The following is a 14,116-nucleotide window of genomic DNA, read 5'->3' on the forward strand; positions in this document are numbered from 1 at the left end:
TTTCTTTTACATAAAAAGTATATGAACTAGTAATGTAATAAATGAATGATATACACGTTTATATCTAAAGATGCACACATATCACACCTTTTTTTAATCTCAAAATAAAATCACCAATTAAATGGAGCCATTATTTCACGCTTTGTCCAAGTTTTAAGTTAATCAAGCTCTAGTATTATTGGGAGTTAAACATCACCAAATTGTATTGTTGGAACTTTTAGGCCAAGTTTTTAGCAAAACACATGCGGAGTCAAACATTATCGGAAACAAAACCAAAACTAACCTGTTATAGGCTTATAGCAATTAGCAAAACCATATCGAGAAGAAACATCATCGGAGCGAACAAAGTTGGAGGCTCTCATATCAATATCGCACGATTTCTCTTCTTGTTTTCTGCGACTCTTCTTATCTTTTCTCCACCAAAGTTAGTATCTTATTATTTTTTATTTTTTAATATTTCCTTTTGCTAAAGTTCCCCTTTTCAACATTTTACCTATGATGTTGGAACCAGTTAGGAATAGCGGTTATGGTTTGTCTAATTGTCTTGCAAAGTGCATGCATTCAAAAGTTGTCACTTTTTCTTTGCCGGAGATCCAATTTGTTTTTTGTCTTAATCTTTCTCACTCATTTTTCATTTTCAGTTTCTTAATTTCATTGAAACTTCCCGTTCTTGTTTTCATTTATATTTTATAATTTTCAGCACATTATTACAAGGCTTTACATATTAGTTTGTTCCATTTCTGTGTTGCTGAGAAATTGTTATGATTGAAGATAGATGATTATTTTATTTCAGGGATTTTTGATATTTTTATTTTGAGGTTGAAGATGAGAAACGTGGTGATTCGTTCTCTACGCCAATTTGCAGGAGCTTTTCAGAGCCAAACATATATTTTGATCAGTGGTCGTGTTCCTATAACACCACATCACTTTGAAAACTGCTATCATCATTTTCATACTTCAGCTTATAGAGTTGTTGATCATGCTGAAGCTAACCATAATAAAAACCCTTCATTTACAATAACCACAAGAACTCTCTCACTTGATTATGCAAAACTCACTAATGGAGGTTAGTATTTTATTTTATTTTAATTTTTGAGAAAAAATGTATGCTATGAAAGTGCAAGAGTTTTGAAGTTTATATATGTCACTACAACATTCATATTTAATCGTCATTGGCTATAATACAAATGAATGATGCATGATGTATTTTCTATAAATCTTTAAATGACAGTGCATAGACTCTAACTTTTTGGTGTGAATGTTTTACCGTTATTTAATCTTTTATTGGAATTTTTTGTTTTGAGTTACAGAAACAAATAGAGCAGGGCCTCTTGTTGAGTATGAAAGAAGAATTGCTAATGGTGAACTTGTAGAAGGTGATGTCTGCCAGGTAAGAATGTAGCACCATCCATAAATTATAACCCGTAAAATCATTAATGGAATGTATTTTGCTACTTTGGTTTATTGGTAAATGATGTTAGATTGTTAGTTATTATTACATAGATTTGTTCATGCATACATTGCTAATTACTCCACTTAATCTTTTTTTCCTTTGTTTAAAACATGTTTACAAATTTTGTTTTTTGGGGAAGCAGGTAGAAACTCTGACAGAACTTCAGAGACTCTATGATGAGCTTGTTGAGAATGCTGATGCCTGCCAATTGGATCAGACTACTGAAAAACCTGTAAGGTATATGTTCTTTCTTCCACTTCTAGAATGTACACTGTTTCCGGTTGATATATCTGTTCAAATGTTGCAGCATCTATTTTTGTTGTTTTCAGATCATGTTCAGGGCTTCTAAATTTAATTTAGCTGTTGTTTTTCACAGAACTGGGTGGTTGTGGTCTCGTCTATTGTCGCATCCTTCTTACTCACCTGTAAAAGGTCTATATCTTTATGGAGGAGTGGGCACTGGTAAAACTATGCTGATGGACCTGTTTTTTCATCAATTGTGAGTTTGAAAGGATTTATGTTCCATTGGTCTTTCTTAACTTTGCTGTGTTACTTGCCATTGAATCTTTATAATTTTCAAGTGACAATATAGAAAGAGTATGAGGTATTTTTGGAAATTTTATGAAGTGTATTTGGAGGAGGATATAATTTTATAATCTGATCATCTTCACATGTTCTCTCTTAATACCTTTTTTTTCTTCCTCAGGCCATCAAATTGGAGGAAAAAGAGGATCCATTTTCACGACTTTATGTTGAATGTACATAGCCTATTGCAAGTGAGTTTGTTGAACCTGTTGCTTACCTCTCAAATGTATTATTTCTCTTTTTGTAGATGAAAGGGGACTAAAGCCCCACATATGTATTTATTTTTAATGCATGTTAAAGCGATGCTTTCTCAATATAGTTACAGATGACTACACTTTGATTGAAGTAAGCTATAATTCAACTGCATTTGTCGTATCCTTTTGCTGATAATTTTTTTTACTTACCATAGGAAAAAGTTCCAACAGTTTTGTATGCTTTAGGAGTAAGAAATTGTTTAAGAACCATTAAGCGATACAAAAGGGGTATAATGCTTTGAGCATTGATAAATTTTGTTAGCAGTTTCTGGAATGATGTTTTCCTTGTATGCATAATTGGCCAAAATAATAAGAGGGGACATATCTCTAATTTCTTATTGTGTATCCTTGTAGAAGCATAAGGGGTTGTCAGATCCTCTTGATGTTGTTGCAGGAGAAATTTCTGAAGAGGCAATTTTACTGTGTCTTGATGAATTTATGGTAAATTCTTTAGCATAACATTTGTTTCTTTAAGCCATAGGTCATGCTTTTGTACTTCAATGGCATTACTGGACATTTTTTATCTCGTTTTGCGTAGGTAATGTTGGAAATATCATAGTCAAAGAATGTTGAAGATATAAACTACATTCATCCACTTCATTAAGCAGTATTCATGTATTTTGTAGGTTCATGGTATTTTTCCTATGCATGCATCTATACACTCAAGAACTCATTATTTCTAGGAGTTGTAGTTTTAATGCACATGCTTAAGGTTCCTTGTACAACTTGCATCATATGACATCTAAAGCACCTAAAAATACCCGTGTACTAGTCCATTTGTAAGCAACTAAAGCAATTCACAAAACTTGTTTATTCTCTCCTTTCTGTTTTTCTATCTAAAACCCTTCAATTCAACAGGTAACTGATGTTGCTGATGCATTGATACTTAACCGGTTGTTTAGACATTTGTTCAGCAAAGGAATTGTGAGTAATCTAACCGTGCAGAGACCTCTCTAAGCGATATGATTTAATTAAATTATTACCTAATTAATTTCACTATTTTCATTTCTCCAATGTGCTTGAACTCAAGTATAGATTCTAGTTTCCACTTCAAATCGTGCTCCGGACAATCTATACGAGGGTGGATTACAGAGGGATCTCTTTCTACCCTTCATTGCAGCATTGAAGGTATGCATCTAAATGTTTCCTCACTCTGTGGTGTCAGATAGGCTATTCTTAAGCTTCATCATATTGTCAACAAATATTCCATGCATAGATATTCAAATTTTTCTACAGGTTCTTCTGTTTTCTTAGTAATTTACTAATATGTATACTGATGTAGGAAAGATGTGTAGTACATGAGATTGGTTCATCAGTTGACTATCGCAAAATGACTTCGGTATGGCATACATACTTTTGCATCTGTAGATGTATCTCATAAATTCCTGTCCCGCTCTCAAATTGTTGGATTTTCTACTCACTAATTTTGGACTGAAGGGTGAGGAAGGATACTACTTGGTTGGCAGAAACTTATCTGGCATTCTTCGGCAAAAGTTTCAACAGATGATTGGAGAAGTTGAGGCTACTCCCCAAGAAGTGGAAGTAGTAATGGGAAGGACACTGCAAGTATGAGCTAAATTTTGTATTGCAGAGAGCCAGAGACACATGATTACTATTATTACCAATTTTAATATACTTTCATTTTCATTATTTAGGTTCCACTTGGAGCTAATGGATGTGCCTATTTTACATTTGAGGAACTCTGTGATAGACCTCTTGGGGCTGCAGATTATTTTGGATTATTCAGTAAGTCATATTTATTTTGGATTTTGTCTGTCAGAATCGTAAACGAGGAAGATAAAAGCAGCTAAATTTTGAAGTTGATATAAATCGGTTAAAGATTTCATTTTTGTGGAAACTTGGGTTATTTTCTCACATTGTGTTGGCTTTCGTTTCCCCTTTAAATATGTGTTATCCTTTATACATTTTCAAAACTTCCAACATATAATAGCCTCGTGTTTTTGTTTTTGCAGAGAAATTTCATACCGTAGCACTAGAAGGCATTCCAATTTTTGGGCTTAGCAATAAATCAGCTGCACATAGATTTGTCACTTTAGTGGATGTAAGTTCCTTTCCATTTCTAAAATGGGCTGCTCTTGTTTAAACTTTCTGATGCAGGTTTGATAAATAATTTTTGTCAAACCTTATGTATTTTAATAGTTCAGTACTTCATTCTATTCAAGTTAAATCCTAGCCATGTATAAGCCAGCCACTTTCCATTATTTAAGAACATGAAGCTTAGATCACTCTGATAAGTTGTTGGGGATGGATATACATTTTTGTTCTCTTCCATTTTCATTTTCCTGCAGTGTTAGAGTACAATAAGAAATTATGAATGATGCCTTGTATCATTTTGATTATTACAGGTGATGTATGAAAACAGGGTTAGACTATTGTGTACAGCTGAGGGAAGCCCTCATGAAATTATGGAAAAAATAGTAACAATATCTGAGGCTAAACAAATGGCACCAAGAACCTCTTCAAGATCAAGGAAAAGTGATGAATCTGATCTTTGTGTAGACAATGAACTTGGTTTTGCAAAAGATAGAACCATTAGTAGGTATAATATATTTCCACAAAAAAACTTCTTATCTATTGTGTTTTACCATCTCAATCCACTTATGTAAATTGGAAACTTTCATCTTAATATTGATTATGTTTTCATGTTATGTAGAGCAATTTAATGTGTTGGGAACGTCATTCCATGTGCCATGAATTGTGATTGGTCAGAACAAATACGTAATAATTAAATTTTTAACTTCAATACATTTTGTCAACTAATCATAGTTCATGACACATGAAATAACACAAACTCTGAGACAGCAGATGTGCACCCGTTAGAACAAACTCTAACAATTTATGTATTCACAGTGCTGACAGTGCTCATCTTAATATTTGATGCAGATTGACAGAGATCAACAGCAAGGAATACTTAGAACATCATGCTGCTTTGTTAGAAGAAAAGAAACTAAAATTGGGTCAGAATGTGGTTCATGGTTGAAGAGAGGATTGAAAACTTGTTAACAGTTCTGCAGCTCCTCTAGTATTGTTGCAGCATATATGGAGTAAAACCATGTGTAATGATTGTGAAACAGCCACTAATATGGAGAGGTGTTTAAGAGACACTATCATTACCCAAAAACAATGAATGTATAATTGAATAATGTAGTATACAAATTCAAAATTAAATGGAATGAAGTTTGAGAATAGCCTTTAGTACTTTGATTGGTGTATGTATGTTAAGGTGATAGTAATTTGATTTTTAACTCTAAATGTGGAGTATTTGATTGGAAGCAATGAAAATAGGTTGTGTGTGTCTTTACAATTTACTCATTTGGTATATTTAATATGTTTTCATAATAAAAATATTCCAAACGTTATTCACTCACTTCAAATCACTTTTTTATACCCAAAAATAAATAAATTTCATCTGCCAATTTTCTCTCTTTTTCACACTTATATCTTCCAATGTTACTCTACTCTCCAATGTTCTAAGGACTGGATGGTCTGATTAGTAAAATGGGATTATATCTGTTATTTCATTTTTTTTTGTACTATTGTTAACTTAGATTGGTTGAAAAAAATTATTTAGGTTAAAATTGTAATTATTAAATATTTTTCTGAGTAATCACACTTTTTGACATATAGAGTGATACAAAGTTATGATACAACAGATGTGGAGTATGTTAAACCCAATTAAACTACTTTAGTGTGTCCAAAAAAGATGGAGATAATTTAATTATACATAATAAAAAAATTGAATTTATATATTACTATATATATTTATAATAAGTAATAACTATTAATTATATATCACAATTATATATGACACCATTAATACATGACATCTTCAGCTTGAATGTCCTCGTAGGTTCATAACATTGCTCCTATCACATTGACAACCATGTTTCCCCACTTGTCCTTATCATCCCAGCTGTCTCCACGCTTTCAATTACCTCCTTCCAAAGTCACCATTTTTTTTTATCCACTAAAACTAAATAGTACATTTATAATATTATTAAAGATTATGATCCACTTATTCTAAGAACTAGATTTTTAAACTTACTCTAATATTGAGTTTTTAAACTTATTACCATTAATTTTAGAGACATCTAACTTACTAATTTAAACCATTAAATTTCTCTAAAATTAATAACTAAAATGAAGAGTTGGTTTAAAAAATTACGAATGAATCCCTCCTGATTGTTAAATACTCTTATCTTTTAATCATTAATCGCTGGATTAATTTTTAACACTATACTATATATATAACCTCAACAATTAATAACCATCCAAAAGACTAAGGCAAACCAAAGAAAATTACGGTGCACCAAAATTAAAGTTAGAAGAAAATTAAATATAAGAATAAATAATTAAACTTCAGTCACTAAACAAACTTGAACTTTTCTTTACAGAAAAAAAAAAGAAAAACAAAAAACAATAATTAATTCCACAAAAAAGAAAAGAAATCAGCCAGGAACAGCTGTTTTTAGCTATCCTCTTACGCAAAGACAGTACTTTTCTTTTCTCTCCTTTTTCCTCCATTTTCTATCTCTCTCCTTTTCCCTCCATTTTCCATTTCTCTCATTTTTTTATAGTCTCGTTCCCCTCTCTTCCCCAGGTTCTCTTTTTTTTTTTATTATTTCCTATTTTCTTTTTTCCTCAAATCTGTCATAAAAAATTCTACAGACTAAAAAAAGAAAAATAGAAAAATAAAATACCCCTTCCAAAAAAGGAAAGAGATATTAATTTACAGGTTTCCCGTGATTGTAGCCATAATAGGAGAGATACCACTTAACAAACTTCTTCAACCCGGTTTGCAAATCGGTCGTGGGCTTATACCCGAGTTCGATTCGGGCCGAACTTATATTCGCATGTGTAAACGGAACGTCACCGTTTCCAGGCATATCCACAACGTTCTTCTTCGCTTTCACCTTCAAATGACCCTCCAATATACTCACCAATGTAGGCACTGTAACCGGTGAAGTATTCCCAAGGTTGAAAATTCGAAACGGTGCAGGCCCACGCTTTTTCCCACCAGACCCGGTACTCTTACCCGAAGTATCCAATGACCCTAAACAACCCTTCACTATATCATCAATGTAAGTAAAATCACGGGCCAAATCGACCCGGTTTTTGCCCCGGTACACAGTAATGGGCTTTCCTTGAAGAATATTACGGGTAAAAGAGAAATAAGCCATGTCGGGCCTTCCCCACGGGCCATAAACTGTGAAGAATCTCAAACCAGTTATTGATAAACCGTAAATGTGGTTATATGTGTGAGTGATTTCCTCTCCAGCTTTCTTCGTTGCAGCGTAGAGACTAGCGGGTTGATCGGTTTGATCCAATTCAGAAAATGGAACTTTCTCGTTAAGCCCGTAGACGGAACTTGAAGAAGCCCAAACAATAGCGGGCTGTGGGTTTGCAGATTTACAAGCTTCCATTAAAGTCACGAGGCCCGCGATATTACTATGAACATAAGATTGCGGGTTTTCCATTGCGTAACGTACACCAGCTTGGGCCGCGAGATGCATCACGTGCGTAAAAGCAACGACGTCAAATAACTTGGCTAAAAGCTTAGCGTCGTTAACATCAGCTTCAACGATGAAAACGCCGTGAGTTGACAGAAGAGCCTTGCGGGCTTTTTTCAATGAAGGGTCGTAGTAGTCGTTAAAGTTGTCGAGTCCAACGACACCGTCTCCTCTTCTTTTTAAAGCAAGAGAAACGTGGGACCCAACGAAACCGGCTGCACCGGTAACCAAGACGGACATACCTCCTTGGCGGTGGATCTGAGCGGAGGTGCGAACCTGTTTCTCCCACTGGATCCCGCCCCATGAGGCTGTAAGATACCGGCTACCGGAAGAGACGAAGCTCTGGAAGCTGAAGTAGGAAGCGGTTAAAGCTATGAGAAAAAGGGTCCACAAGAACATCGTGCTTGAAGAAGAGAAGCAACGATGGAATTGACGATTCATATGGTGAGTTCGTTCGATCTTAAACTTTCCTGGTGTAGATGGGAAAAGTTCTTCCTCCAATGACGGCATTTTGTTCCCCATAAAAGATGAAATGCTATTTTTGTGGTTCGTTTTCTGTCGAAATTGGAATGATTGATGATGAAGGGAAAGAAGGAAGATACAGATGCAGAGAAAAGAAGTGGAAGGATGAATAATTTTCTTGCACCTGATGAAAGATGAAATGGGAGGAAGGGTTATATATAGTGAGGGACGAAAGAGAAAGGGAAATGTAAACGCGTGAACGCGTTAAACGATGGACAGGGTGGAGGGCAGAAAGAACACAAAATAAGGATGTAGGGTAGGATGTAGGGTAGGATGTAGGGTCATCCACTTTTTTTAGACAGAGAAAAAAACAGTGTGTGTATGATGACTGATAAGTCTCACCATGCCACATTAAATTAGAAAATTGCCCTTTTCCTATTGGGGGAATCAATTATTTACTCTTTTTTTATTATTCACTTAACTCATTACAAATGGACAAAATAGTTTATGTATGTCAGGTGATATAAAGTTTTACTAGATTCTAAAGTTGAGAAGAATTCAATTTCTGTGAGCGACACTGGTTGGGATAAGCATCTATGAACTCTAAAATGAATTAGTTTATTACATAATATTCTTAGTAGTACAGAAAAAATAGTTTATGTATTCGGTCTAATTTTGTTTTACATTACATGTGTAACATTTGTCTTTTCATAGATTAATTAATATTGAATAATGAGTAATGCAAAAAAAGAAAGTAGTATAAGCTAGACATATATTAATTTCTTACAAATGTCGTACAATAAAATGTGAGAGAGAATTCAATCCAGTCACTAACGACGAAATAGCCCGTGATTCATCTGTGCATATAACTGTACAACTTTTGGATACATTGCATTGATAGGAACTTCTGTTTGGCTTCCTTTTTTATTTTATATGGAAGAGTATTTATTAACATACACTGATGCCTTTAGCAATGTATCCACAAATATTTGATATAATATGAGATGAATTTGGATCGATATTATCCACTTAATAAATTTGAGCTAGATGTAAACAATATAAAATTTGAAGCATCGAAACCCATGAAAGGATAAATTTAGAGTTCTATTGTGGTTACCAAAATCTTAATAGTTCGAACATAATGCTAAAAATAGATTTCTTACAAAGACAAAATATAATAATTTCGTACCGTATTAGAATCAATTTCTACTGCAACCAGTTATTGACGGTGTTTAAAAAAAGCAGAATGTTTTATGATGCAATTCGTTTTAGGTTTTGGCCCATGTTTGATGTGTGTGCCTTGAATTCAGCCTTTTTGTTGTCGAGCCCATTTGTTAAGTCCATGAACAAAGTAAAAGAAAAATAGTGAGTGTGTATGGTGGGATCACCCGTACCCAATGGTGTCTCATTCCATGTCTCAAACCAATCATATAATAACACGTAGTTAAACTAAAAAATTAAAATAAAAAATAATAAAATGAAGCATTTTGATTGACTTGAGACATCAAGTGAGACACTGTGTTTGTGACAAGTGATCCTCATTCGTGCGTATGAAGCTCCATCTTGGATTAGCTATCCCACTTTTGTGTGTCCCATTGTGTCACAATCCAATAAAAAATTGACACATACTTGAAAAGAAAAATAAAGAAAATATAAAGTAACATTTTTATATTATTTGGTGGAATATAATTAAATTGAGATATAGGGGCAAGAACTTTTGAGGATATACGATGGTCATCCTGCATGTGCATGTAGAACGTGTTTTTAAAGTTCTGTCACCTTCTTTTAGTGCATTAGTTAAGGCTATCTCTTTGGCATAACTTGTTGATGAGTAATGAGTTTTTTTGTTGAAAATTTATAAGTGAGATGGGCTGAAAACTTGTAAAACATTTAAAAGTTTATTAGTGTTTGATAAGATGATCTAATATAGTAAAACGAACTAAGTTCAATGTTTATAATTCATAAATTATCTCAAGTAATTTACTGCAAACTATCCAAATTAAACCTCTTAACCCTTTTAGTGCCAATAGACAATACACTGGTTCAAACTGAAATACAACATTCTTCTATTCTTCTCTAAAACACACATAATAGGCAAACACTGCTTTATATGAAGACTTACAATACATAATAACAATAGCTGCTAGATAAACAAGTGAAACATTAAGTAACAAAGTGACAGGCACATAGTGAAGTGCATGAATTAAACATCACAACACACATCAAGGATCTTGCACATTGAACATAACTAGAAAGCACCATAACTCCCCCATGTACTTAAATGTACTTATGACAACCCATGTAAAAGAAAAACAAAAGGTGAAAAACATAATAGAATTAGTACAGTGAACTAATGAGTAATGATGAGTGGTGACACATGTTCTTTACTTTATTACGCATGATTTTACTTTCCATTACCACCAGCCTTAGACCCAGCATATGAACCTGCTTCAGAACCAGCTTCAGAGGATCCAGACCCAGCATGTGACCTAGCATAAGAACCTGCTCCTGCCCTAGATGACCCTGACCTTGATGATGAAGAAGAGCTAGAACTTGAGCTTGACCCGGACCCAGACCCCGCACCTGCACCAGCTCCAGCTCCAGCTCCAATTCCAATTCCTATCCCAGCACCCAAACCAATTCCAACACCACCAAGGTCCAATCCTAGGTCCTTTCTTGCAACTCTACTTTCAGACACTATAGCACTAATTGCAACTAGCAAAACAACAAGAGTTAAAGCCCTCATAGCAGCCATTTGCATGAATCAATTAAAGCCAAAGGTTACTCACTACTTACTATCTAAGGAACCCAACTCTATCACAGTGGTTAGTTACAAACTTGAAGAGAAGTATATTACTATGAAGGGTATTTATAATAAGAGAATAGCTACTTAGTGAGGTTGTTGAGCACATGTGTAAAAGACAACGCGTGCTTACTATGACATATAGGAGATTCGGTACACTTGTTGGGTTTTGCAATGCAGACAAAAGTTATTTACCTCTAGGTACATTATTTTCATGGCTTCATTAGCATTTTTATAAAAATACAATATTGCTTCAGCTGTCAAATGAATCTGATGACATGAGAAAGATTAGTGCTTTTTGTTTTTTTCTCCATAGGGTAAAATATTAGAGAAGTTATACCGAGTTGAGTAAATCAAAGTGTATCAACTTAGCATATATATTTGGATTACATTTGCAACCCATGTTGGTCCAAATTATCACGTTTTGGCAGAAGTTATGAGTGATGTTGGCATCTCCAACGTGATTCAGAGCTAACTCACCACAGTTCAAAGCAGCACGAACTTAAATAGAGTTACTCTCACACTCGAGATAAACCTTGTTGAACACTTTTATGAACTAAAAGGCCAGGTTTAATTTTCCAAGTGAAAACTTGAAGCAGAATGTGGATATATATATGAGAACTTTCTAGAAAAGTTCGAGGTTCCTTAACATGTTGGAAAAATACTAGTTGAAAACTCTTCTGTTCAAATACAATGTTAGCAATACATTTAAAGAGTGAGATTCTTCCTCATTATGAGAGAGGAAAACATTGTACAATATAAAAAAATAAGTGTATTAATATTTGTATTTTTTATTTAAAATATGATTATATTTTTATCTTTAAAACTTAAACAAAATTTGATGAGAGAGATCTTCAATAAATGATAAGTCAGTCTTAAAATATTAAAACTTTAATTTTCCTCCTCAAATAATACCCTTAAATTATTTGTTAAAACAGAGAAAATTGAAAAATAATAAAAGGAAAACACGGAAAACTGCATCCACAAAGAACACAACACACACGAATAGTTTTGTGGTTGGAATGTGAATGCCACTGAATAACTTTGTCTTAACTTGCTCTCACACTAGCAAAAAGGTGCATTTCTTTATAAAGAGTAAGGGTATTTAGAAAATTCAATAAATGCAAAGTTAGAAAATTCAATAAATGCAAAGTCAATCTTAAGCGATGACGCATTTAAATACTGAGAAGCAATCATATGATTTTTTAAATGAATTTTGTATTAGTATATCATTATCATTTATAAATCAATCACTAATAATTAAAGTATAAATTTATAATATATGTCAATTTTTTATGCATAAGATAATTTAGTAAAAAATATATTATTTTTCATTTTTACTTCTTAAATATTTCCCTACAATTATTGAAAATCAATAAACAACCCATCCATTCTATAAGTGTTTCTTTATTTTTAGGCAAACTATGGAAATTATTGTATTTTTTATTTTAGGAAAACATTGTTTTTCTTATTATAGCCTCATCAATTATTCCCACCACTTTATTTTATAATTATTTTATATTTTCATATTAATGAAGGTGGGTTATAATCTATTGAGCAAAATGAAAATTTATCAATCATAACGTGCATAAGATAAATGACAATCCATTAATATAGTTAGTATAGGGATGTAAGATGCTGTTATATCTAGAATGATCAAAACTCAAAAGATTAAGAATTTGATTCATGTTAACGATATTTGTTATAAAAAGTAAACACACAACCCAAAAATGATTAGTTCATTACTCATGGAGTAAGTACATACATTTTATACCCTCTATTAAAATGGAAAATATATAAAATATGATAAATTTAAGGGAAAAGTTCACAAAACCGCCTTAAACTTTATGTCTTTTCCAAGTAGACATTATAAACTATTTTTTCTTCATAGTTACTCTTTACTTTTAACTTTAAGAATTAGTGACTTACCTACATATAATTTTAAATTACTAACAATAAAAATAAAATTAACACATTATTTAATATGATCTAATTGGGTTTTCTTTAGCATGTGGTACTTATATAATATTTAGGAATTTTAGAAGTGAAACATGTATAATATTGCAAGTTGACATTTTCATGATTTTCAAATAAAATAGAAGATATATGCACAGGGCAATTAGTAAATAATAAGATAGTAAGTATTAGATTGTCATTCCATACAATGTTTTGCCTTGTTAAACTTTAGGTAAGGTTGTTTGCTACTTCTGTTTAATGCGTCATCCAATCACCACTAAATTTGTGTCAGCCATTAATCATACATTAGTCCACTAATCAAATAATTTCATTTTCATTATTATTAATTTAAAATTATATATATATATATATATATATATATATATATAAATATAAGGATCAATTTTACTAATAGTTAAAATTCAGGGAACAATTAGGATGAAAAAATAATTTATAGTATTTAATTACGAAAGACATAAAGTTTAAGAGATTTTGTAAATTTTTCCCAAAATTTTAATTAGACCAACTAACTATCTATTATATTTGTTAATAACACAAATATGGTTAGGTTAAGGTATGTCCTCAAAAGAATTATTAAATGGAAAACAATAAAAGAAAATTTAATCTGAAATGCTAAGTCCACTAGTTAAGTATCTCATAGATTTCCAAAACCAAAGCTTACTTTTGACTAGGTTAATGTTCCACTTGTCATATTCATCAGGCATGGAATAACATGTAAACGATAATGTTGGATCGCATTAAATCTAAAATTTTATGTGAAAAAAGATGTATACCTTTATGCTGTTAATGCATTATCTATAATTTATTTTTAAATATTATTGATTTGTAGATAAAAATAATAAAATATATATATAAATCATTACATTATTAATACATAGATATTCATTCAAACTTGGTAAAGATATGAAGTCTTCAAGGTGAAAGTATAGGTAAGATATGGAGAGAAAAAACGCGTATAACGTAACGCCCCTTCCTACGTTTCGACCCTGTTGTGAAAAATTCAATTCAATTTTAATTCATCCCAACTTCCCAAGCGGTGCTGGTTTGTTTT

General features: G+C 32.5%; 3 protein-coding genes across 4 annotated transcripts; 1 reads left to right on the top strand and 2 right to left on the bottom strand.

Moving 5' to 3' along the window:
- LOC109355199 (lactation elevated protein 1-like) lies at positions 119–5,511 on the top strand. 2 transcript variants are annotated; one of them, XM_019598220.1, is made up of 15 exons: positions 119–376; positions 794–1,066; positions 1,311–1,390; positions 1,596–1,690; positions 1,830–1,952; positions 2,160–2,229; positions 2,647–2,733; positions 3,151–3,216; positions 3,328–3,420; positions 3,575–3,631; positions 3,730–3,858; positions 3,948–4,038; positions 4,266–4,354; positions 4,659–4,852; positions 5,197–5,511. In XM_019598220.1, the coding sequence occupies exons 2-15, from the start codon at positions 826–828 to the stop codon at positions 5,291–5,293; spliced, it is 1,512 nt and encodes a 503-aa protein (XP_019453765.1). In that variant the 5' UTR covers positions 119–376; positions 794–825; the 3' UTR covers positions 5,294–5,511. The 2 variants fall into 2 exon arrangements, with proteins under 2 accessions (XP_019453765.1, XP_019453758.1); XM_019598213.1 differs by having other exon boundaries at positions 120–424.
- On the bottom strand, positions 6,918–8,491 carry LOC109355211 (UDP-glucuronate 4-epimerase 1). The gene has a single exon (XM_019598233.1). It carries the CDS (start codon positions 8,343–8,345, stop codon positions 7,038–7,040), a length of 1,308 nt encoding a protein of 435 aa, XP_019453778.1. The 5' UTR covers positions 8,346–8,491; the 3' UTR covers positions 6,918–7,037.
- On the bottom strand, positions 10,489–11,116 carry LOC109342664 (alanine and glycine-rich protein-like). Its single transcript, XM_019580612.1, has one exon. The coding sequence runs from the start codon at positions 11,044–11,046 to the stop codon at positions 10,690–10,692; it is 357 nt and encodes a 118-aa protein (XP_019436157.1). The 5' UTR covers positions 11,047–11,116; the 3' UTR covers positions 10,489–10,689.

This window comes from Lupinus angustifolius, chromosome LG01 (assembly GCF_001865875.1).
Source record: "Lupinus angustifolius cultivar Tanjil chromosome LG01, LupAngTanjil_v1.0, whole genome shotgun sequence".
NCBI lineage: Eukaryota > Viridiplantae > Streptophyta > Magnoliopsida > Fabales > Fabaceae > Lupinus > Lupinus angustifolius.